The sequence below is a fragment of the Ambystoma mexicanum genome, chromosome 11 (genome assembly GCF_040938575.1).
Source record: "Ambystoma mexicanum isolate Mex_15411 chromosome 11, UKY_AmexF1_1, whole genome shotgun sequence".
Taxonomy (NCBI): domain Eukaryota; kingdom Metazoa; phylum Chordata; class Amphibia; order Caudata; family Ambystomatidae; genus Ambystoma; species Ambystoma mexicanum.
In genome coordinates, this window is record NC_090934.1 from 813,379,221 (window position 1) to 813,404,831 (window position 25,611).

A 25,611-nucleotide genomic window follows, 5' to 3' on the forward strand; every position below is an offset into this window, starting at 1 on the left:
CTATATGTAGTCTTCAACAAAAGCCCAAATACAAGCGGGAGTCAAGTACAAGCTGTATTGTCCCTGCTCAAAAGTGGCACACGTGTTTTTTCTAGTCACTAAGGTTGTAGGCTTTAAAAAGGTTTAAAAAATATGCTGTGAAGCTATTTGTGTTAGGTAGTGTTTGCTGCGTCGTGGTGAAGAATCAGAAGGGTCCATTGACAGTTGATCTGGTCAAAAATAAGAAGGAAAGGCATGGATTTACCTACAGAGATAGAAGCTCAAGGTATCAAGCAGCATTCCATTTATTATTTTATTTTTATTTATGTTTTACATTTATAAAGTGCACTGGAAGCCGAGAGGCATTGAAGCGCTGTTTCAAGAATGTGTCTTAGTTACGCGTTACATAATTAGGTTACAGTTAACTGTCAGTGTATGGAGATAGGTTGCATGGGTACAGTGTAAGGTGCTTACGGGTGGTTTAGGTACACTGGCATAGAATTACACTGGGTGAGCTGTAATGTAAGGGGGGGGTTTCAGACGAACAGCATAGTTTTGATTGCTCTGCGGAAGGCAAGGTGGGATGCTATTCCTCTGAGGTGAGGTGGCAATGTTCTTCTCATTTCGTGAGACAGTTCCCCATTGCTAACAGTACGCCATGCTCGGTGAGGCACGCAGAGGTCAACTAACCTGCTGCTCCACAGTTCCAAGAGGACGATTTTGGCCCTGATTCATGGATTATTTGCGCTATCTGTTAAACAGGGATTTGCAGGCAGAATGATGCACAAATCCTGTTTTTTTTTCGGTGCAAATAATCCATGAATCAGGGCCTTCTCTCCACGATGATGAACCTGTAATACCACAATTTTCATGGGTACTATTTTGGATTGGGTGAAGTTTCTAAGAAGGGGATAGGGGTGCAGTTTTAGATAGGGTGCGACTTCTGAGAAAGGGATAGAACAAAGTAATTGACTGACATTTGAACGTGGCTCTTTGCTCTAGAACCGGAGTTAGGGGCCATTTTACAATTGTAGTAGTGGTTTGTGGGAGAGGACACCCCTTCTTTGTTGTGCACGGGCCCTTCGACTCGACATTAGAACTTTCTGACAACCAAATTCATAATCCCTATTTAGACACATTTGCCTACGTTAATTGTAACCCACCTTGTCATACAAAACACTACTTGCGTTTTTTTTTAATCTGACATCTTGTTCAATGCACTCTGATCGGCCATAAGTGTTAAAAGGTTTTGAGGTATGACAGTATAGTAAACATTTTCAATTGTATTTCAGCTTAGAATTCTTTTTCAGCTTGTCGTAAGCATTAAACTTCTCCAGTGAGATTCAAAATGTTATGCGTCTTTCCCCAATGCATCGAATCAGACTTACTATTCAAGGATCTGGAAACAATCCTGTGCCACATACATGTATTTTACAATGATTTGCGTGATTATTATTATTTTCATGAACACGTTTGTATATTTTAGACTTACCTAAGATTTTGCTAATGTTGGAATTGTGCATGTCTGGAAAAGCCTGGAGAATCTTCCGTCGTTCATCCTTTGCCCAAACCATAAACGCGTTCATTGGTCGCTTGATATGTGGTTCACTGGTACTCCGGCCTCGTGCATCCCTGTAGACCCGTGCTTCAGCCACAGTGGCGCCTCCTGTTGGCCAACAATAATACTGCTGTAGTTTAGCTGCAGAGCCATTCATTGCCTTACTTCCTGGAGTATCAGGGCAGGAAGAAACAAGATGCATGCAAAATATTACTATTAGGTTGAAAAAGCGTCATTTGTTCCTTTTTCTTTTCTGGACCTTGTCTTTCTCGTTTGCTTACAGGTTTCCAATCTCCAAGTATGTATTAAAGGCATTTTATTTGAATTTCCATATTACCATACTACACAGTGTCAGTGGATTTACACATAAGTCATCAGTTAAGGCAATGAAACAAGACCCACTTTGGTACCACCACGAATATTATTGAAATATTACATAACATTAATTGTTTGAACCATAAACACGTGAACTACACCACACCTTCTCCATTTATCAATACACATGGCTATGATATTGTGGTCAATACACTGGCATTTCAATAAATCTAGTGAATCTTGTGTTATTATTTAAAACCTTCAATAACATTCAATACAATGGTGACATGACTTAAGATACATCTACTTCCAATGCATTATACATACAGCATATACAGCAGAAGCTAGGTGGCATGGGAGTTAATTTAGAGATAGATTGGGGACTGGAAAACAACAAAGCAGCCATGCTTTCTGAAAATAAAGATTATAACAGCAATATTTCAATTAATAGAAATAGTGCCATGATTTCTTTGAACAAAATAAGTTATTTATTTTACTGTAGGAGCACTCTTAAAGCCGACATCACAAAACTCTCCCGAGGGGTTTGGGAAGGTGGGAACTAACTGGAAGTGACTCATCTCAAGGGGATGAGGACTCCCATTCCAATGGGGAACTCCCTGTACCCAAGGCAGTATCTGCATCCATGGGAATTTGAGAATCTGATGTTACATTCAGCTGTGGGACTATAAATAATATGGAAACTGTTGTTGGATGTTTGGCTCAAGACAATGCTGGTCTCTCTGTGGGCTTGGCAGCTGAACATAAACAGCGCACCCCCTTTTGGTCATGGAGAGAGAATGAAGGTGCCTGAATTGAGTGATGTACGTAGGTACGACTGGGCAACACTACAGTGCAAATATTTAAGGAGTCATGAGGAGAGAGAACATCTTTTGAAATAAGGTACCTGTTCAGGTGCCCTTTGGTGATACTCTGGTGCAGAGAGAAGCAGTAAGTCCCTTATCACAGTTTCTGCTATTCTACTGAGAGACAGTGACGTGACACATGGGGTGGGAGAAAGTCGAACGATACATTTACCGCTTTGATGTGAGTCCACTCTTGAGCCATCACTATTTTGCTATTGATTGGGTTGGTTTGAAATTTAAACCGTTGTTCAACCTCATTTAAAAAAAAGCGCAGTTCTATTTGCGAACCATTTCAAGGCACCATAAAGTACTCATGAAGTACATCCTGTTGTATCATTTCTGTCTTTCATATATGATTCCCCCACGGTTTTATAAGTTCGTAAATGTGCAGGTTTGTGAGAAGAACTCATGTGTCGCAGTGTATGCAACTCCGCTGCCACTGCTCGCTTTTGAGATCTGTACCCCTTTGGCATATAAGGGAATAGTTTGTATTCCAGCTTTCCTCGAACAAGCACGATCATACATTGCACTAGGCAGGGCTGCACGCGCTCTGGGCCTGCTCCAGAGTTTACAAAGAACACAGTATGCATTGCTCATTTGCTACGTTTGCCCCCCTGCGCCTACAGTGCATTAATTCCATTTCAAATGCAATGACCAGAGCAGATGAATTGCTTGCGCTTCACAGGCCTATGACAGGCGTGTTTATTGTGCAGTGACATGTGGGGGAGCTTCACGCTGACAGTATCCATCAACACGAGGCAATGTGCTGACTCCTGGCCCAGATGAAGGCATACATTACCCTCGAAGTGAAACACTCCTTCAGATATGACAGGACCCACTCCGGAGGATCACCCCGGTAATTGATGGTGTCCTCAATGCAATTACTTTACAAGTGACACTGATTCCGCATTGCATATCCTTGCATGCATGCACAATGACAGGGAACAGGTTTGCAGCATTTGTCAGGCCGGTTCTCTTTGGTGGGATCTGCCTTGCGAGCGGATGAACGCTTGGGGTTTCAGAAAGGAGCAAGAGGTGTGCATGGTTGCAAAACTAAAGCAACACGCGTTGCACACATGGTAACAACTGTAGCACTTTAGAGGTGTGATGAGCAGGCTCGCCAATCCCCAGTCTGGGCAAGGCCACTCATCACCCAAAATGCATGATAACTATATATGTGTTAACGTAACCACGTACACAAAAGTATGCACGTAATTATGCAGTACAGTGATTTAGATGCATGCTGTGAAGGTGCATGAAACCAGGACAGATGCTCACATATATATTTTGCCTGACCGTTCCCATGGATACTATTCCAGAGGTGATGGGCGAGCTTTTTCTGCACCCGCCTAGGCATTTGTTGTGGTGGGAGAAAGCATGAAGAGCCTCCCTCAGTAGAAGCCCCGTTGCAGATCCTCCTCCTGCCTCCGCCTCAGAGGCACGCTCCAGTTTAGAGATTGCCGGTGGCTGCTGGCACGGGGCATTGATAATGGTACCACTAATATCAGCGTATGGCTGAAGCTAGCCTTCGTTTCGTGCCCTACCTGATCGTGGGCATGCGTCACATTCAGGCGCTGGTAGAGGCAAATGACAGGGGGTGGCTGCAATACCACTGAGCCCGCAGCCTATTGTCATTGGAGCCATCGAGAGACTTCTCGTGCCACTTTATATGGGCTGGGTGCTTCGTCTTTCACCTGGGACGCAGGCGGATGCCTGGCATTAGGGTGTCTGCTATCAGAGAGGACTATGCACGTATGTATGCTGCATGTGATGATTAATGCATGAGCCCAGGTGGGAAGCAATGGATGAATGTGCAAAGGGGACACACCCATGGGGTTACAAGTAAGGGTGCTGCAGTAGCGGGTGGCTGCTCTAAGTCCAACTCGTGGCTGTCCTTGCACCCTGATTCAGAGGCCAGGTGCTCAGAGTAAATACGTATTGTATTGATCACCAATATGTATCGAGGGTTGGCCACCACACCTGTTCTTTGCCAAGTCCTACAGTAAAAAAATGTCAAGTCCCTAACAGTACATTTTTCTGATGTCCTACAGAAAGTTGATACATTACTCTGGTATTGTGTTCATTCTCACATCTGTACTTTTGCTCCCTTGAATCTACATGAATCATATAATTTGCCATGTTCGACCAAACATCCTGTGTTAAAAGGTGGTTTCCTGCATTCACAATCTCCTCTTAGAGAATAATTTTTTAATGTAGGTGTTGACATAGAGGCAATTAGGTGTCTTGGGTGCAATACACACTTCTAATTCATTCATTCATTCATTCAGTCATTCATTCATGCATTCATTCGTTCGTTCGTTCGTTCGTTCCTTCGTTCGTTCGTTCGTTCGTTCGTTCGTTCGTTCGTTCGTTCATTATTCATTCATCCACCCACATAGATTGCTATATTTCCTTCTAGTTAAAACATGTTTGCCTCTTGTACTTTTTCAAATCAATTTAGAAATGGCATAACCTGATCGGATCCCATACATCCCTCCTTGTACCTGTTTCAGGCATGTTTTGGTCCTTGTAGCACGTGTCAATAAATCACAGGTTATCGTATAACCCTTTCTGACTGCTTATTTTATGTATATGTGCACTTCAGCAACTGGGCCATGCTTGAGATGAGGTCAGACCAGTAATGTGTATAGCTGTGAACCAAGGTGCCTTTATTCCTGCCTGCACACCTCCCCCACCCTTTTTATCCCACAGCCCTCGCGCCTGTCACATAGCCATTCTCGTGACGTCACCTATATAATCCCCATATCCCATGAGGGTGTGGCTGCCTTTACAATCTCGCCACCCGCTTTGCACTGCTTTTAGGAAGGTGCGTACAAATAAATGCACAACCTTTCCCGTCATCACAGTGACACGACTTTGCCACTTATTAGACGACGTTCTTGCTTTTTCAGTCACACATGCATGTTTCTGATATCTTTGTTTTATTAGCAAAATGGCATATTATGTGTGGCCTTAACTGGTTTAGGGTTATTGGGGGGAGGCACCCAACCTGAATGTGTACATTCCGGCTACTCTGCTTGATAAGTTTATTGGAAGTGACGAACTCATGTTTGCACCCTTGCCAGGACTAGAGGATATAACGCCCCAGTGATTGCCATCAGGGTTTATCAGCACGGACCTATGAAGGAGGAAGCCAGCACCCACCTATTTAAGAAAAATATAACAGTAGGCCAGAGGCATTGCTAGGGGAGGACTGAGGGGGCTATAGCCCCAGGACTTTTGGTTGTAGGCCCGGATAGAATCTCAGAGCTTACAACCAAAAAGGCTAGCTAGCCCCCAATCCTGACAGTCCCGACATTAGCGTAGCTCCGGATCTTTTCCACATCTAGCAACACCCCTGCAGCAGGCAATGCCTGTTGATTTGAGAAGAAAACAGAGGATGGTCTCCCATGATTCTCTGCTCTGTCATATTATATCTGGACTGCACCCCCGTCTCGAGTAATGTGTACTCTGGAGAGGTTCCTGATTGCTGGTTGCATACATGATGGCACGCGAAAGACGGAGAAACCGAGCACACGATACCCGGATTCATGTGTCTTAAGTCTTGTATGCCACAGGAAATAGGTTCTGTCTGGACTTTTGTAATTCTTTATAATCGCCTGGAAGGCTTCGGTTTCATTAGCTGCAGACATTTATTTAGACAAGTTTGCTCTTTTGGGAAGGTTGTAATACAATGCCAAGCTTCTGTAATGTTGATGGACCTGCACATTCTTAAGCAAACTGGGCATTGCTGGTATTTCAATGTAATATTCATCAAATGTTGTTTTACCCAACTAAGACGTGTTGCCCAAAGAATCTGCAAAGCCGACGTAGCCACACTGGAGTTAGTTTTCAAGAAAAAAGTACATTATAATACAAAGGCATTTTTTTAAAAAATTGTATTTGCTTTAGCATGAACAAAATTGGCGTGTACCCTTCTAATATATATACATATATATATTCTTTGAAGGGACGTTATGGTTAAGTGGCACTAATAAAAACCTATGAAATTCAGTGAAAAACTTTGTTAAAGGGACATTATGGTTACAAGTATAAAAGAAAAGCGCCAGAAAATCTGCAGTTTTGGTGAACTAAGCAACCATAACTCACGCCACCACCGTGCACTGCTAAGACTAATCCCCAGGACATCAAAGATGACATCACAAATGTCATTGATGACATCACTGATGATGTCAGATATGACATTAGTTTTGATGAAAAGTCCCTACACGGGGTTGTGTTTATAATATTGGTCAGGGGTGATCGTGACACTTATCACTTATCATTAACTACTTAATGTATTAAAGAATGTAAACATCTAAACAAAACATTATATTGGATTGTTGTTGTTAATACAGGAACCAAATCACAGCTACCAAAAGGCAATGGCTGCAGCATGCACCGTAGAAGTACAGTATTTTTAATCTGCTAATTTTGGATTGTAAAATAATGAATGCTACCTTATCAGAGTTTTGAGTAATGTGAAACATGGAATAAATAGCAAACAATTCAATACTTGCTATGCACTTGTGTTAGTACAAACAATACATATGAAAATCCACAATGCATACAACTTGAGATTCGCATTCATGTCTATGATGTCACCCTGAGCCCTCGTCAACCACCCCATACCTCTTCACCCGCCCCGTGCAGATGACTGAACGCCAGAAGACATCGGCTATTTCTGTTAGGAGGACCTGCATGGTGCTGTATCTTTAGGATCACGTGTCCGGAATGCCTCACATATGCATTGTCCGGGACCTGCAATCCGAATTCACTGTCCCTATGTGGCCATCTCTGCTGACTGTCAGGCCATAGTGTTTACTAAACCTGCATGGTAGCAACGTTGCCAGAGTGGCCAGAAGGCAATCTGCTGGATCTTGAAATCTGGGGGCTACCAGCAGACCATATGTTAGATATTTTACCCATGTAAGATTGAGGATGAGAACCAATGAGTGGGGTAACATGACAACCTCTTATATGAACTGCCGAAAAATCGTGTTTAAATACCATTTATGAAAGCAATTTACTGATGCGTCAAACAGGTGCATGATTCTGGCAATGTGGCAGAGCAGCAGACCAGTCTTCCATCACAGACGCTTCTTTCTACATAATTCTTCACTTTCTTCATGTTCTAAACCTACAACCCCGGCTTTAGATTTATTTACTTTACAAAACGTCTGCATGACAATTGCAGAGCTGCAAAATCGCTTCCTGTATCATTTGATTGTTTCTATGGAAAGAAATGTAAGATTCAAAATAGAACGGCCTGTTGTTTCAAATTGCCGAGAAGGAAAAAAACACGATTTGAAAAGGAGTGGAGAATGTTCAAAATCAATCAGTTCTTTAGGAGATAAATGGCACACATAATTGCTGCTCCATTTAACGTTGCTACATGCTTTTCTTGTGGACCATGGCATGGGTGAGGGGCAGGAATGTTAGAATGGAAAGTACCAGACTGAAAGGTTTTGTTTCCACACTACCAAATCATTTACATTTGACATTATCTTTCCTTAGAACCACACAGCAAACTGTCAGACGAGGAAATATTGGGAAAAGGGATTTTGGTGTTGGATAAAATGACCTGGCTCGCCTTGTCTTCCGGGGCCTTGTGCATATTCATGATAAACGCTTGCTACAGGTTCAGCAGTTTTGTAGTGTCTGTATGAATCCTTCTTTCATTTGTTCACTGATTTTGTTCCCCTCAACTCTGCTGGGAGGGACTTCCGAACATTCCTGACAGTACAACTAGATTTCAAAGTGTCTCTGACAATTCCATCTATTCTCCAGTCTCACAATCTGCCAAAACTCTTACACCGATGACATTTTCCCGGACACCATCCTTAAAAAAACATACCCGTCCTGCCCTATTGCCTCTTCCTATGATAGCAAATGCCTCAGAGAATTTCTCTAAATAGGTTTGTTTATACACCCACTCCTGAACAACAAAAAAACAACCTTGACCCAGAAGACGTAACAAACTAACAGGCTATCCAAAGCCTCCAGTGTATGTTATGTTATGTTGATTTATACCATGCACCGATCAGCAAAGCCATTGAGGATGTAGCTGCTAATCAAGTACTTATAACAATCAAGCAACTTGGTCTGTTCCGAGATTAACCATCTGTGTTCCACCCCAAATGAAGCCCTGAAACAGGCACCATTCAGGTAGTCAACAACACATTTAAGGTGATCAATAAAAGGGACTCTTTCCTACTAGTCCTCCTGTACCTGTCAGGTGTGTTTGACAGTGTTAACCATCTCACATTACTCACCCTGCTTGCTTAAAGGATGGCTTTCTATGGCCCCCTTCTGAAATGGTTCACATTCCACCAATCTGGCATACAACAGATTGTTCGGAGGTGTTCCCTCAGGCCCGAACACCACCACATCACATGTGGAGTCACCCAGGGTTCCATTCTCTCCCTGGTAATCTTTAATCTCTATAGTGAACCACTGGCCTCACTCCTAGATGACACCTACATCTTACTATACTAGTACGCAGATGATGCACAGTTGCACCTAAGGGCTAAGGGCCAACAAGATACTGCTCACCTTAGCTCATGCCTTGAACAACTCACACCTGAATAACATTTGGCTACTCAAAGCTTAACCCTGCCAAGACCAAATGTGTTCTCCTGGTCCACCCTTCCAAGCAAGAACCCACTCAAAGGGTGCTGGTCCAAATGTGCTTGGATGGATTCAGCCTTCATCACACACACTCATATCACCAAATGACTGGGCTTCATTGAAGATATCAATCTATCCTTCCAAAAACACGTTGTGAAAAAGGTTTAAAAAGCTTGGTATCAGATCACGCTACTCAGCAACATCAAGTACTTCCTTTGGCCCAGATTTCTAAACAGTGATGCAGGATCTCGTTTTCTTGCATATCAATGAGGTTAACACCCTCCCCACAGGAGTCCTGACAGGTCTCCTGGCTCCTCAAAAGTTGCCCACTACACACCAGCCTCAAAACTGGCTCAAGGATGTTTTAACACATCACTGCCACCTTACGGGAATTTCACTGGCTCACCATCCTGGCCAGGATCTGGGTCAAAACGTTGTGCTGATTATGCAATGCAACCTCCTACTGTATGCTGTTCTCCCTGTTGGCTAAACTCTGGAGGAACACAGTTATCTCGCATTAAACTATATCCAGACTAGAAACTACACTGGCTTGCAAAGAGAAAACTAGGAAACAGTCATTTTCACGCTATGATCCAGTACTCTCAGACTCTATCCCAGTGGCAATCCAGTCTTCTGGAATTCCCTTCAGATTATGAAAGAACTGAATACCTGGCTCTTTCAAGGTCAACATGGTGTAACCTTCATTCTAGCTATCTTGTCCTCTCCCCAGCCTCATTTTGCACTGTTATAGTCCTTGCTAATGTTTACTTGATGGCTTGTTAAACTCTTGCTACCAATGGTTTGCTTGCTTAGTTGCTCCCGAGCTAGGTTTTTCCAAAACACAAATAATAATAATAATAATAATAATAATAATAATAATAATAATAATAATAATAATAATAATAATAATAATAATACATATTTTTAAACAATAACGTTTTTTGGGGGTTTCCTGGATGACAAAGAGCTTCTTCCATGTTTTTTCAATCAAAGACTTGTGTTTGCTTCTGTACCCTGTATATAAAAACAAGTCGATAGCAAACATTTCAATACACATACAGAATGTTACCAGCCATTAAAACATATATAATATGCATGGGCTAACCTTAAAAAGTGCTAGGCAACAATCCCTACTATTTGTGATAAAGGGTTTATAGATAGAGATGCAGTATCTAAACTGTACTGTTTTCACCAGATTAAAGATTTACGGCCTGATTTACAAAAATGTTTTCAATGGGACTTTCCCATGTTAAGACGTTTTTGTAACTCAGGCCTTTGAGTGCTGCATGTGATAGAGTCGATAGTAGAACACTGTTGTCCCAAAAGTCCAGTGACCAAATAAAGCTGCACTTTTTATTGGCGTTCCATGGAATACACGTATCGAGAAAAATGAACCCTTCCAGAAATAGTGGCTGGACATGCAAACAAAAGTGGGAAGTGAGCAAAACAAACACCAACACATCTGACGGACCTGGGATTCAAAAACATGAAAATATGATTATATATTTTGAATGAATCCCTCTTCCATTTCTGTCCCCAGTCGATTGTACCAAACTATGTCCCTTTTTTGTGGGGTGTATTACTTGTTTAAGCCTGGTTTCCCTCTCATGGAAATGAAGTGGGAGAATGGAACAAAAGACTCCCACCAATCCCCTCACGCCCCTGGCCTAGAGGATCGCGGCCCAGACACCCGCCACAAGAGGAGTTTGCCTATCTACCAGACGACCAAATACCCTGGTACAGGAACATACAGATGTGCCCACCAGCCTGCCCACCAGCCTGCCCATGCCGACACCTGCGGCATGGATGAACTCGACTGAACCATTCAACAGTAAATAAACACATCGTTAGAGATGCCATGACGACCTAGCCAACGGTCAGCACACCCGTGCCAACATGCACACTGGACACTCCCACACCAATCCACACGAAGAACATATTCAGTGCTATGACGTAGGTGACGGACACACCCACTGACGCGCATCTTTATTATTTTTCACATAGGTTTTTCAAAATGCAGAAACGCAAGACGCACAACGAACTCATCTAAAATGCTTGCTGACGCTTCTCCTAACCCATGCATTGCAATGAGAAATATAACGAAGACATGATACTGGGGATAAAGCAATATGATACCATAACCTAAAGCGCCGTGCATCAAACATCCACACCTATGCACCAGGCCCAAGTAGGCCGCAAGCAAGAGCCTCCATGAACATTGAACGAGCAAGAGTACAATTGCTGACCCTGCAGAATGAGCCCGGCGAGAACAGACAGTCAAGGGCACAATGTTGCAAACTCGCATGCCACAAGCCGAAGCCAAGGTCACACCTGTAAACTAAGCCAGACACACAGTGGAAAATGCAATATTAAATGTGCAGAATTCTGCCTCAACCACGGTCTCTCCTCACGTGACCAAGCCGAACCTGACAGGGTGCCAGACCCAGGAGGAAGGAGGCGCCTGGATCCCACGTTTTGAGACACAGGCAGCAACAATGAAGTGACTCAATGGACATCTGCGGCGGTGGGAGTAGTCTGCCCTCCAGCATATGAACAAATCCTTGCATTGTCTGCACATACCCATAGTTATACATTGTTGCAAATGACAGGTGCACCGCGAGCTGGGAACAACGATGGTCCCAGACTGGGGGGCTCGCGAGTGGACCAATCAGAACATGGGGCACTTATCACTGACGCCATTAACGTTAGCCAATCCTCAGGGGTCTTCATGTAACAATTTTCATGTATCTAATAGAAGGGACAACCCAAGTATACCACCTGACTGACCCTCAACCACTAACAGCGCTCTCTATACGTATGCTATACTAACCCTACCACTCGAGGAACCAATCCAGAGTGGCAATAGGTTTTTTGCTAACTTTCCCAGGTGACGCAAGTAGCGCGTCATACTAAGGTAAAAAGGGCCTGCGAGCCCCACGAAGAGAGAGAGAGTGTCAGGACGGATGCGTACGATCCTTGACCCATCACTGCTGTTTTTAATAAACAGCAGAACCACCTTGCTTCTTGCGTGTGCCTCATGCTCATTTTTGGGATACGCGGGAGGAGTTGGGGCCTCCCTGCCCGGAGGTCCGCGGACGGCCCAGCCGACCCCAGGAGAATTTCCCCCCGACCGAAATGTAGTGGTGGCATGCAATGTGCCCTCTCTCTGCCCTACTGCACCTTCTCACCCTTACTGCCCCCTTGTCACTCCAACCTTTTTTGAGGTGTGTTTCCATTGGCCTCAATGCTATCCTTCTCCTGCTGGACACGTGGGAGTCGTCACTTCCTAAACAAGCACAGCCTTTTCCTGTGAATGCATCACACTTCCTTCCCCATTTAGTTGGATTGGCCCATGTCCCTTTTTTGAAGGTTTAATTGTGATTTTTGGACTTATTTTTTAGCTCAATAAAACAGGGGCCTCATCCTACACATCACCCGCTGCACTACTGCCCCTCAAACCTCCAGCCACTCAAAGGTGCAGTGAAACATAAGCAATACAAGTATTGTTCTGTTACGATGGGAAAAAATAGTGATGTTTTAGAAGAGCAATGCAAACATTTAAAAATAGTATTGTTGCTGCCGATTTTATTACTTGCTACCCTCAACATTACTAGGTTATAATTAGTCACAGGTGTGCTTACATGGTCATTACACCTGGTGTCATATAACATGTTTGGACAGTAATCAACTTTGTTGTCATGAAAACCTGACATATTTAGCAACTGCGTGTTGCACAGATGGGACATTCACTAGTTAAACAATATATTAATGCTTACCTAACAAAGCTAATGCCGGGAGTTACAAAGGCTTGATCTTTCTGGCTCCATTGGTCATGATAGATTGCACAAAATAACACACAATGCACTAAAGATTCTTTCGAAATATTATCACATATGCAGTTAACAGACTTTACCTCATGTCCCTGCCACTAATGCCGGCTAAACCCAACACCAAATATTTGTGTGTCATTTGAATATGCACTAAGTTGGATTCAAATATCTGGATTAGACTCACAATCAGCTAGTCCTCTGGAGCATGACTTGAGCATGTATCTTCCAGGGGAGTCTATAGAAAGATACCAGTTTCAGCAGCGTATGGGTTTCATACAGTGCCATCGATCAACATGTGAGATAATAATGTGATGGTAACTCTCTCCTCTTGTCTGTATGCTCATTTGCCAATTGATATGTACATTTACCTTCTTTCTGCCAATCTGCAGCTGTTAATATTGGACCCCTCTACATTGGCCAGGACACTGAAAGTGTGCACCATTCCTGTGTGGGACTTGAGAAAGTTCTGTATGGAAGACCAATTATCACCACGTTCCCTTTTCCATTCATTTGCCATGTGTATGGATTGTATTGTCACATATTAAGTATAAGCATCACTCCTTATTCTCTCTGACCATTGAACATTATTTACTAGTAATGACCTCTAAGGTATGCCAAGCCAAATCGATTACAGAAGGAACTGTAACAGCAAACAGACATAGATTGCAATGTAATGGGACAATACCAGGGCAGATGTAACAGCTAATCGTAGAGAAAGTGAATTTGATTGAAAGATGTCTATCCCAGGAATCTACCCCTGACAGTATTTTGTTAAGTTACATCAGGTATTGGACTAATCTAAAAAGTGCCTTGCCAAGCAAAAGATACTTTCATAACGATTATAGGAAAAGGAGAATGCCCTCAACCTGCCTAATAATGCGAGGACAGGTATTTCATCTCTTAAAAAATCACACACTTATTCCATAGAAGCTTATTAAATAATCGTGGGATTAAATGTCTCCTGCTTTCTGGTAAATGGCCGCAACTAGGCCAACACATCCATGGCAACAGTTGCCTCAGACAACTACCATGGAGGACTCATGGCTTCAGCATGTTGAGGTTGTGTATAGCGTAGAATATATATGATATTGGTTCAGCCATCAGCCCTAGAGTGCTTGTTGCTTCTGCGTTCATCAGTTGATTTTGCTATTTTTTCCTCTCAAATCTCAAAGAAGTATCATCAATTCTCATGTTACGGGCAAGCAAAAAAGCCCAGACCCAATTATATCCTGTCTGAACTATTCAAGACCAACGATGATAAATGAGCAGCAGTTCTTACCAGGTTATTTATTGCCATGGTCATAAAGCAAAGTTACCTATATAGCTGGAAACCTGCAATAATTTATCAGATTTTTAAAAAAGTAGAAAGGTCCCTCCAACTAGTGGCAGGTCAATATTGTTGTTAGGTAACTCTTTTAAGTTCTTTGGTAGAATAGTTCAAGAGAGGTCACAAGCCAAGCATGGGTGGATGAACCTAATTAAAATTGGTTATTTATAACGCGCTTAATACCCAGAAGTCTCTAAGCGGAGACCCGGGGATCAAACCTGTGTTGATCTGCGTCGTCCTGCTTCTAAGGCAAGTGCGTTGCCCCTGAGCTATCCTCCCGTGACCATTCATCCTATCAGTTGATCTTTAGAGTCGGCCTTGGAACAAAGCTATGGTCGCAAAATTTGTACCTGATCGCAGCTAAATCCACATTTGCTCAACGTGAGAATGTAATGTTGAATATGGACTTGGCTGCAGCCTTTTATTTAGGGGGGACCGCACTGCTGGCTGTAGGGACCCTGTGAGAGTTGCACGTCATAGTAGCTGTTCACAGGAAAAATACTGCTACAGTTGGATATAGTAGAAGTGGCAACGTGACTTATCCGCTATCAATTAAAAGGGGTGAGGCGGGGCTGTGTCCTGGCCCCCTTTTGTTCCATCTGTACACTCATTACCTGAATCATCAGCTTTGTGGGAGTGGTGCAGAGGTCCCCCAAGTGGCATATTTTAAGATTCTGGTATTGTCCTTTAGGGACGGTAGCTATTTGTTGGCAAGGACACAGAACTTACTCGAAAAAATAATAAACACATATACAATGTTTATGAGAGGCTTAGGTTTAGCAATACATGCAATAAAATCAACAGTTTGAATATTTGGGGGAAGAAAACCTAAAATCAATTAATGGTATTCTTATATGATGCATGTAGTATTAGCCTGTTAGGTCCCTATATTGTATGTCACTTAGAGACCTGCTGCTTGCACTTCATAGCAACGTCACACTCTGCACGGACCAGGGACGGATTTAGTTCATACTATTATGTGTGTGGAGCTATTCGACAATATTCTCAGGTGAGAGTGCAAAGGTGCATATGGCTGATTGCTACTTACCACATCATGTGCACCACTACTCTGAGCACCCCATCTAAGGAAAAGACAAATAGTGCCTACAAATTGTAAACAATGCTTGACCAAAAGCACTCCCACCTGCCTCATAGGTTAGCAGAACTACACCTGCAGCCCCTGCCACTGAAAATGTAGACTCCAATGTGATCTTACCTGTCTCCCATGTGGAGAGAAATGCACGTGATACTCCTGCCTTTGCATATGTACACGCTGCTTTGCCCGACAAGCTTGTACCGACTCCTGTCGCCCCTGCAACCAGTGCCACTGGTGCCACTCCCAAAGGAAATACACCCATGTTTTTTTCAAAACACACATAGCCCCGCCGATAAAGAAAATGTTATTGTCCTCTGATCAATTTAAAGGGCCCTAACATCACCACTTTATCCCTAAGACCCAACACCATGGCTAACAAACACATTGGAAAGACGAGTCCACCATTCTTAGAAACAAATTCACCATCACTCCAAGCAATTGCTAAATCAACACTTCCTCACCCTATTATACAACCACCATTCAAAGGAGCACTAATCAATGCCAGGTCCCAAATGGCTCACCCACTCGATGTATATGATCTCATCACCTCGAATAATCTTGACCTACTAGCAGTTACAGAAACTTGGTTGCGCACGGCAGCAGGTCCTTCCCTCTCGCTAAACATTCCTGATAATTATTACATCTTTAGGAAAGATAGAGCTGATACCAAAGGGGGAAGAGGGTGTAGCCATCATTGCTAAATGTTCCTTGCCAATCTGTGTAATCACAACCTAGTCTTTCAATCAGGGGAACTGTTATCTATTAAACTAACATTATTCTGTATGCCCACCATCACCTTGCACCGTATATGCAGACGACCAGGCCCAACGTTCTCCTTTGAGTTAGACACTGTATACCTCCTCTCGCTGGAGGCCAAGCCCACCTCCAAAATATTTCTCATGGGTGATGTAAACTTAGGATTTAAGGACCCTACAGACCTCAATGAAATTGCGCTAGCCAACTCGCTAGAAGCTTTGGGCTTCACAAAAACGAACCACACACCCTTGCCATGATAAAGGCCGTACCCTCGACTGGCTTGCAGACTTTAACTGTAATGTCACCATCTCATCTAATGAGTCCTTCCCCTAGTCAGACCATAATGTTATATCTTTCTCCATCCCATTGATCAATCAACCACCCAACCCATACCCTCCCTACCGGCCACCTTCACCAAAAATACTCAGAACATCACACCAGAGACTTTACTATCGCTGCTAGACCCTCTGACAGACTACCTACCGCAGAGTGAGGACCCCGAAACTAGGGTTGAAATAACTATATAACCAATCACTCCTCCACACCATTGAGGAAGTGGCACCCCTGAGCAAATGCAAATCTAAACTGTTAGCTCACCTCAACGCCTTGTTTACACCAAGCCTTAAATCCCTCCGCTGCACCTAAAGAGAGGCCAAGTCCACATGGAAAAAACACCCAATAGACCAGAATAAAGATACTTTTATCTCTGTGGCAAAAACATACAAAAAAGCTATAATACAAGCCAAAAGTGATACTTGCAATGACAGATTTGCCAAAGCCAACTCTGGTACCCGAGAAATCTTTGCCGTACTACGAGAACTTGAATCCCCAGTTCTTCCCTCCACCAACTGTCTCAAAGACCTTCACCTGGTGCCCCAATATTCAAAATGCTTTATTGCATACAATCTAAACCCTACAAGCAAAAATCCTTGCCAAATAATATTCAGTAATTACCATTGAGCAGCCACCAATCCCTAAGCCTCCCCCTTCCTCCCACACACTCCTATTCGAGTTCAGACCGATCTCTGCCACTAATGTCACCAAAATCATCAAAGGCCTAAAGCCATCCAGATGGCAAGGCGACATCTGCCCAGCCACAATCACCAAAGACTGTGCAAAAGAGCTTGCCTTGTTCATCTCCTCAGTCATTAACTCCTCCTTCACCTCCTAGGCAAAATGTACCTAACCATTCAAGCTTGGATGGCATTACATTCCCTATGCCTTAACGATGCCAAGATGGAGGTGCTTGTCATTGAATCCCAGACTCGACTAAATAAACTTGACCTATAAATACTTCGTCATTGACACTAATACGATCCTAGTCTCTTGGATTCTTCATTATCACTAACAAGACATTTTAAGACAATTGCCTCAACAGCAGCCTATATTACTAAACTCATTAATGCCTGCAGACCGTCCCTCTTGCGGACAGCTGCATCACAATCGCCAGAGTGCTTATTCTCTCAAGATTAGTCTAATGTAACGCCCTCTCTGCAGTCTCCTTGAAGGCTGATATCAAGAAATGACAAATCATCTACAATAATGCGGTAAGAGCAGCTTTAAACGTTCCACATATCACGTGCCAGGAAAGATATTCATTGGTTGCCCATTCGCGAGCGCATTTTGTTTGAAACCCTCACCATAATGCACAAATGCCTCTCAAGCTCGGCACCAAGATCCTCATCTAGTAAATTTCCCAAATCACAGTCCAACAGACCTACTAGGGCTTCCCATTCCTACTGGATTCACATCCCTAGATTCAAGCTACAAAGAGCCAGGGCTAACAGTTTCCCGGTAGTGGCTGTCGCCTTACCACTATCACTAAGAATCGCATCGTCATTCTGGACATTCCGCGAATGCCTCAAACCGTGGTTATTGACACAAGACTCAAAGTATCTTATCCTTGTTAATTGTATTCATGGAACTGTTCTCATCACTTTTCACGTGTGTACCATGCGCTTCTGACTCATAAACTGCACCTAATGTAACCAGTGCCTTAATGCCTCGAGTTTGGTACACTATACAAATGACTAAATAAATAAATAAAATTGAACTGCCAAACTGAGGCATCCTACATGTGTGAGCCTGAAAAGATCGTGCAGCAAAATGCCTTCATCTTGGCTAACAGTTTAGCAGGAATTACGTCAATGGCTGTTTTCCGCCCTGCAATACATTTGAACGCGCCCTTTTTCGTCATAACCAAAATGTTTTTTAGGCAAGTGTAGCTCATATTTATGCACTAAACATTCCATTTTCCACTAAACAGCCGCCTGAGGCCGCGAACGAGAGGTCCCGCGGGCCTATAAACCTTTAATTCGATAGAGAACTCTGCTACTGCAGCCGAACGGTCTTATTATTGTAAGATCCATATGGAGTCCATTGGACGTTAATGAGTAATCAATCCCACCCCTTTCTTTTCTGCGTGTAGTGTCACCGGCCGCATTCATACCAGCCTTTTGCTCTGTCAGGGCAGAGCTGATGGAGGAAGTTTAAACAAACACACATCCCAAGTGCTGCAGGAATGATACATTGCCATATGTGAGCGAACAAAAGGGCCATACTTAACTCTTTTCTGGCGGTTCTTAATGTTTTGCATCTGTGCTTTAAAAGATTTAATGACTTTGCGGTCAGGCAATGCACGTGGATCGTGGCTTTGCAAAATGAAGGCTATTCTAGCTGTCCACACAGACACACACACACACACACACATTTTCCAGGGTTCTTCCTTTACTAATGCAGAAGTCAATTGTGAAGTTTGCAATTTAACCAAACTGTATTTACATGCACATTAGACAACTTCTCGCTGATGTGTTCAGAGCTCAGAGCATGACATATGTTGATGTATCTTCATGAATACTTCTCTTTTATTGTTGGGGTTAAGTTTAATTGTTACACGTATTCTACTGTTGACACATGTGGACTCACAGTAGCATTGAAGAAGTGAGGAAAGTTGCCCGTGGTTGAGGTTTGGTGAAATTGACAGCTAGTGACACTGACCGACTCACAGGACATTCAGGAGAGTCACTCGAAACAGCTGTGAGTGGGTTCAGGCACACTCAAGCAAGAAACGGTGATGTACAGCAGAGGAGCGCGTGCAACACCTGCAACAGTATCCAAGTCTGCTTGCGAAATAGCAGCACCTTATTCCGGGTGCAATCGGCAGTGGAGAGGGTTAGCAGGTGGGGCGCATTCCTTGAGCACAGGATGACACTGGGCATGAACCAGATTAAAGGCAACAATACTACGTCTGTCCAACAATGGGATCTCGGGGCTTAGCAGTTCCTGGACCACTCCTTTTAGCGTGGTGCTAAGCCTGACTTGCCTATGGGCTTTTCCCTTCGGTAATGGCATGCCAGGTGGAAAGCGAGGGCCTGGGGGCTTACTAAAAGCAATGCCTCTTGTTATGATTATTTCTAAACCTTTTAGCCATTACTCTTGAGTTTTCATAAAGTCACCCTGAGTGAAACCGATTTTCCCAGGCGTGGGTTCTCGGTGTGTGGTGCACCACGTTGATGATGCTTATTGAGGCTCAACATGTTTAGGGTTTCTTGTGGTCTTGAGAAGAAGGGATCACTCTTCAGTTTTGTTAATGTTCAATGGCTGCACATGACTGTCGGTTCTTCCTGCTGGGGGACCATATCAGATCACATTTTTTTTTTTTTTTTATTCTGGTAGCTTAGTTTGTATGTATGCAAGCATTTATTAATGTACTAGGTGCTTTCACCAAAGCACAGAAAGCAAAGAGTCAGTACACATTTAAAAGAGTAATTAACATGATTAGTTAGCGTAAAAACCAAAAGTGAGAAAAATGAAGACATAATGGGATTTCAGTTGCGCGTGAAAAATAGAGAAAGTGGGGATAGACCTGATGTGGAGAGGAAGAGCGTTCCAGTTCTTGGGAGCTCAGAGCAAGAATGATTGAAAGTGAGATTGAGCGCAGGGTGGCATAGGAACAGCACACAAAAAAGAGATTGCGATCAAAGAGAACGAGAAGGAACATACAAAAAAACAAGAGAGACGGGGAGGAGCTAGTCCATGCATGTAAAAGTAATGCAGAGAAAGTGAAACTGAAGAGGAGATTAAAAAAAGCCAACAGAAGGGTGTACGGGGGAGTAATAGAGACCCGAGGAGAAATTCAGCAGACAGTGAGAATAGTAGAATTAAAAATAAAATGAATAGGGTCCAGATGAGAAGCAGGACGTCCAACAAGAAGACAGGGGCAATAATCAAGAAGGGAAAAAACTAAAGCAGTAATAAGGAGTTTGTTGGCATGAAAAGTTAGAAAAGGATGGTCTAGACGGATATGAAAGAGTTAGAACCGACAGGAACAAACAATGTTAGCGATGTGAAGTGTGAAGGTGAGAGAGGAATCGAAGGTGACACATATATTCCAGGCAGAAGAAAAAAAAGGAATAGAGGATGGAGGAAAAATAATAGAAGGTGGTGAGAGGGGAGGAGGGATTGAAGAGGCAGGAAAGAAAATAATTTCAGTCTTAGAAGCAATCAGATGTAGGAAATGGGCGTTCACCCAAGATTGGTGTGTCGGATAAGAGGAAAAACAGATAAACAGCAGAGAGTAATCTGCACAGAAATGTACAAAAAGATCAAAGGATGAAACAATAGAAGATAAGGGGAGGTGTAGAGGGAAAAGAGACAAGGACTCGGGAACGCCATGCGTCAGTGAGAAAGTAGAAGACTTTAAGCCACCCCTAGAAACCTAAACAGGACAGTCAGCCAGATAAGATTGAAACCAGGAAAGAGCAGTGCCAGAAATCCTAGGGAATGTAGGGAAGAAAGAAGAGTAGGATGATCGACGGTATCAAAAGCAACATAAAGGTCAAGAAGAATTAGAATGTAGGAGAGCTTACAGTGATGTGCGGAGAGAATAGAATTGGAAAAAAAGAGGTACGAATTTTCTGTGGAATGAAATGGGTAAAAGTCAGATTGTGTTACTGGAAGGAGAGAGTGAAGATCAAGATAAGAAGAAACTTGAGTATAAACTACTCATTCTCAAATTTTAGAAAGAAAAGAAAGAAGACAGATTGGTAGATACTTGATGGTAGGGAAGTATCCAAGGAAGGTTTTCTTAAGGAGAGGGAGGATAACACTGGTTTTAAAGTCCACAGGGAAAGTTGCAGAGGATAGAGAGATATGGATAAGAGAAGTCAGATAAGGAAGTAGAAGAGGAAAGGTATTAGTGATGAGGGGGGGTAGGGTCCAGAGGGGGGAGCAGTAGGATACACTCTTGCAAGAAAAGAAGAAGTGTCAGCCTCAGAGAGGGGTGAAGAAGGAGAAAGAAGAGGAAACACAAGGAAGACTGGTGTTCGTAGGACAAGAAGATTGTAGTTGCAGCACTAGAGAGGTAAAATATTTAGCCAGATTAGAAGGAGTGAGGGTAGAGCAGATAGAGTGATCAGGAGAAGGAGAGGAAAGAATATGATTAAGTAAATGAAATGGATGACGAGGATGAGGAGAATAAGAGAATAAGAGAGGCAAAATAATGTTTTTGGCATTGAGTTTATGGCCCTTAAATAGGTAGCAGTTGTGCAGTAGACGGTATGCAGAATAATTCTTACACCAAATAATCAAATCACTCAGGAAGAAGGCAAAGTATTTTTGCTGTTTTATTATCAAATGTCTAAAACAGGGAGTTACACAGACATCAACAGACACCGGACATCATTATCTTTCTCTGCTCGACTCGACATACTTTGTAAAAATAATTGTTTTATAATGAAAACTTGTCATACGTGACGTCATACTACGTGGCAAACAAGAAAATCCTACGAGGGGTTGTGGTTGGCTTAAGGGGAATATCTAAGTATACTTTCTGTAGGGGATCGGGTTGTGATTGGGTCTCTACAGTCAGGTGGACAACTTATGCCCACCCCTAGTGCAAGTCATCTATACACTTATCAGATACTCAGTATATCATTGGCTATCAAACTATAATGCTTTTCATTATGTGGCCTTCTACAATTGGTTGTCACACTCGTGCCCTTCTGGAACATTCGGCCCACTAGCAGCACGTAAGCTAGTACCCCAGGTGACAGTAGGTGGACTTGACCATGTCTACCCGCCCAATTAGCCCAACATCTCTCATGACCCATGCCTTCTGCCATGCAGATTGCCTTTGAACTTCATCTTGCAATGTATCCTTGCACCTGAGAATATATGGGAGTGTGAGCATGCCCTATCTTAAGTCTCGAGCTCCATGCCCAATTTCTATTTCCATCCATAGCCCACGTGAGATGAGACCACAATTCGGCCCATTTCTAGCATTTAATTGTCTTAAATGAATAGAACTTGGCACTCATGGTGTTCTTTGCACCTCAACAAGGGGTGACTAAGCTTCTCACGTTCACTGTTCTTCAAGGATAGATAACCAGTTCTTGGCAGCTCCAGCCTTTGACACCAGGCCGAACAGCCTCTCTCGGTCCACAAACGATTCCAGCTGCTTTCTTGCTGCGACACATTTTTCAGACATCTTATCCATAGGCTTTGAGCTTACTAAACCATGGGCTTTGAGCTTACTAAAATTGTGACGCTGATATCCAGATTCTATGTAATGGCGGCACCGCCAGCAGTCTATTCACTAGTAAGCTTCTATGATCACTTAGTCTACTTGCATTGCTGCATCTGTACAGCTATTTAACGGCTTGCATTTTCTGCAGTGCTCTTCACATGTGAAATCTTCATTCTTTACTTCATCGTCAGATTCTCTAAGGACTATACATCCTCTTCTCCAGCCATTCTTCTCAGTGCGTCACCCTCATCTCTTGTGATGTCACCAACTTCTTCTCTTATCTTCATATTCCTTCAGGGACTTCTTGCAAGAGATTGTCATCTCTACAGGGATACATCATAGTGATACCTTTTCTCAAAGACTCTCTGCGGGATAGGCATGGTGTCAAGCATGGCACAATTTCTGGCTTCCAGCATATAGGTAGGAGGGGGCAGGACTTTCTGCACAGTCATTCGACTGCTCCTCTACAGCATCAACCAAAGCAGAATTATATGACAAGTGAATAGAAGAGAGCATGGCGCGGTCAGAAGGAGAGTGTTTTTTTTTCCACTTATGTTCAGTGTAGTGCATAGAAAAAGAAGATCGGGAGTCAGCCAAAGTTGGGCAGATTTGTAGGATGGGTGAAAAGGACGAGCAGGGTGAATTGCATCAATAGTTGAAGAAAGGCAGGCACTGAGAGCCATTGAGAGAGGAGAGAGCTGAATCAGCAGAAAGAGAAACACAGGCAGCAGGTGAGGTAAGGGAAGATGTAAGGCTGGTAGGGAGACAGCAGAGTCATGAGTACTGAGATTACAATGAAGGAAGATTTGTGGTGAGGAAATGGGGGTAGGGGTAGAGGGAGAGAATGGGAGGAGAACAATGAGTAATTGGAGAAAGGGAAGGATTTACAGGAGATGGGAAAAGTTACGGAAGAAGTAGGAAATATGAGATTGTGAGAGGAACCAGACATGTGTGAAGGAGATGTGGGGTACTGAGAAAGGTGAAATTAATTCAGTATTGAGAGAAAAGGAGTGGATGCATGGGTGGTTGAGAGATGGAGGTTAAAGTCACCATGGAGAAAGAAGTCAGAAGTGAGAAGGAGAAGAAAAGTGAGAACTTTATCAAGATCGGTACAGAAAGAAGAAAGAGTGCCAGGCAGGAGATAAACAATTAGATGGGTGATAGGATGGAGTGCAGAGAATGAGATAAAATGATACTCAAAGGATGAAAATGATGGAAGAGTTACAGGAGGAGGAGGGGCAGTATAGGAAGAATGAAAGAGTAGGCCAATGCCACCTCCTCTACCAGATTGTTGAGAGGAGTGAGAGAAACAGGAGGCTTTAGTTGTAAGTGAGTCTGCATGTCAAAGTAGGGGGGCAGAGCAGATCTGCAAGCTTGCTCTTCCCAGGCTGAAGGGCAGGTGCCAGTACAGGTTCATCCCGAAAGGATTCTAGTCCAGGGGCCAGATGGCGGGGGATGAAACCAGGTGCTCACAGGCTCCACAGGGGAACTCTCAGCTCTGCGGTCATATGACCAATCACGTGTCTGCCGCTGCACGTCAGGTGAGGGGAGTGTAGCAGATCTTCAAGCTCACAGCTACTACAGTGATACAGGCAGCAAAGGAAGTCAATGATGGCAGACATTAGGGCGGCTGGCAGAAGCAGGTTCAACCAGAAAGGATCTCAGTCCAGGTGCCAGATAGTGGTGGCTGAAAACACGTGAGCAATGGCTCCACGGGGGAGCGCCCAGTTAGGTGGTCACACAACCAATCATGTGAACGCAGCTGCATATCAGGGGAGGGAGCAGAACAGATCTTCAAACCTGAGGCTGCAACAGAGATAGCATAGGGAGCCAATGACTCTTCCCTTTCAGGACAGCAGGTGGAAGGGAGGATGTCAGGTGCAGATTCACCCAAGAAGGACCCCATCCAGGGGCCAGATGTTGGTGGCTGAAATCACTGAAATCAGGTGAGTTTGAATGCTGCTTGATTTCACTACAGAGCAAATAACTTTCAACCGATAGACACACAGCAAGAGCCTGTTAGTTTCCACTTAGAGTATACAGCGATAGCAAAACAGTTGCTTCTCATTTGGTATGTAACAGCACAGTAGAGGTAGAAGAAATGACCAATGTAGAGGGACAGCATATTGCACAGGTATTGTATTACACACCTAGGAACGTGAAGCTGTACGGTACGTATGTTGCAGCTAGAGCCAGACATTGGACTCTTTCTTATCTGCCTAAAACCAGAATTGGTGCATCCTCTGGTATTTATTAAGTAAATAATGTAGTGAATTGTTTAGGAGGCTGGGGGAGCACCAATGCTAGCAATGTGCTGCCAATACACGTGCACTGAGGTTAGAACCACTTTACAGCCCCTTCTTGCCTCAGAGATTGTACCACCTACTTCCACGTAGCTCTTGTCCCAAGAGGACAGCATCTATCTGCTCATCTCATGTTCTCCCATCTCTTGTCCCCTTTCCTGGGGGATATTACTTCAGTTCCACTTTCAGGACTTTCAAGTTAATGCCACAAGGTGATCCATTTGGCATTGCTCTCTTCGACCACGTTATGGCAAATAAGAACACGTCATAAGCCAATGTTCTTCTAGGTTGAGGGGTGTGTTGGCAGTTGTGCCATGGTCTAACATCAGGGCTGTGGGTGTGAAAAATGGCGGGTACTCTCCCTAGACATTTCATCTTGATAATCCTATACCAACATTCTGACGAACCATGCCAGAAGGGGACGATGC

The 25,611-nt window shown here is 43.5% G+C and overlaps 1 protein-coding gene across 18 annotated transcripts in view; it reads right to left on the bottom strand.

Moving 5' to 3' along the window:
- Window positions 1–25,611, bottom strand: part of SOX6 (SRY-box transcription factor 6) — a 1,055,545-nt gene that overhangs the window by 29,157 nt on the left and 1,000,777 nt on the right. For 14 of the 18 annotated variants that reach the window (XM_069623758.1, XM_069623756.1, XM_069623746.1 and 11 more), the window contains one exon: window positions 1,472–1,705. In XM_069623758.1, the coding sequence (XP_069479859.1) occupies window positions 1,472–1,705 (234 nt within the window). The remainder of the gene's footprint in view (window positions 1–1,471; window positions 1,706–25,611) is intronic. The other 4 variants (XM_069623760.1, XM_069623752.1, XM_069623761.1 and 1 more) reach the window with 1 other exon arrangement.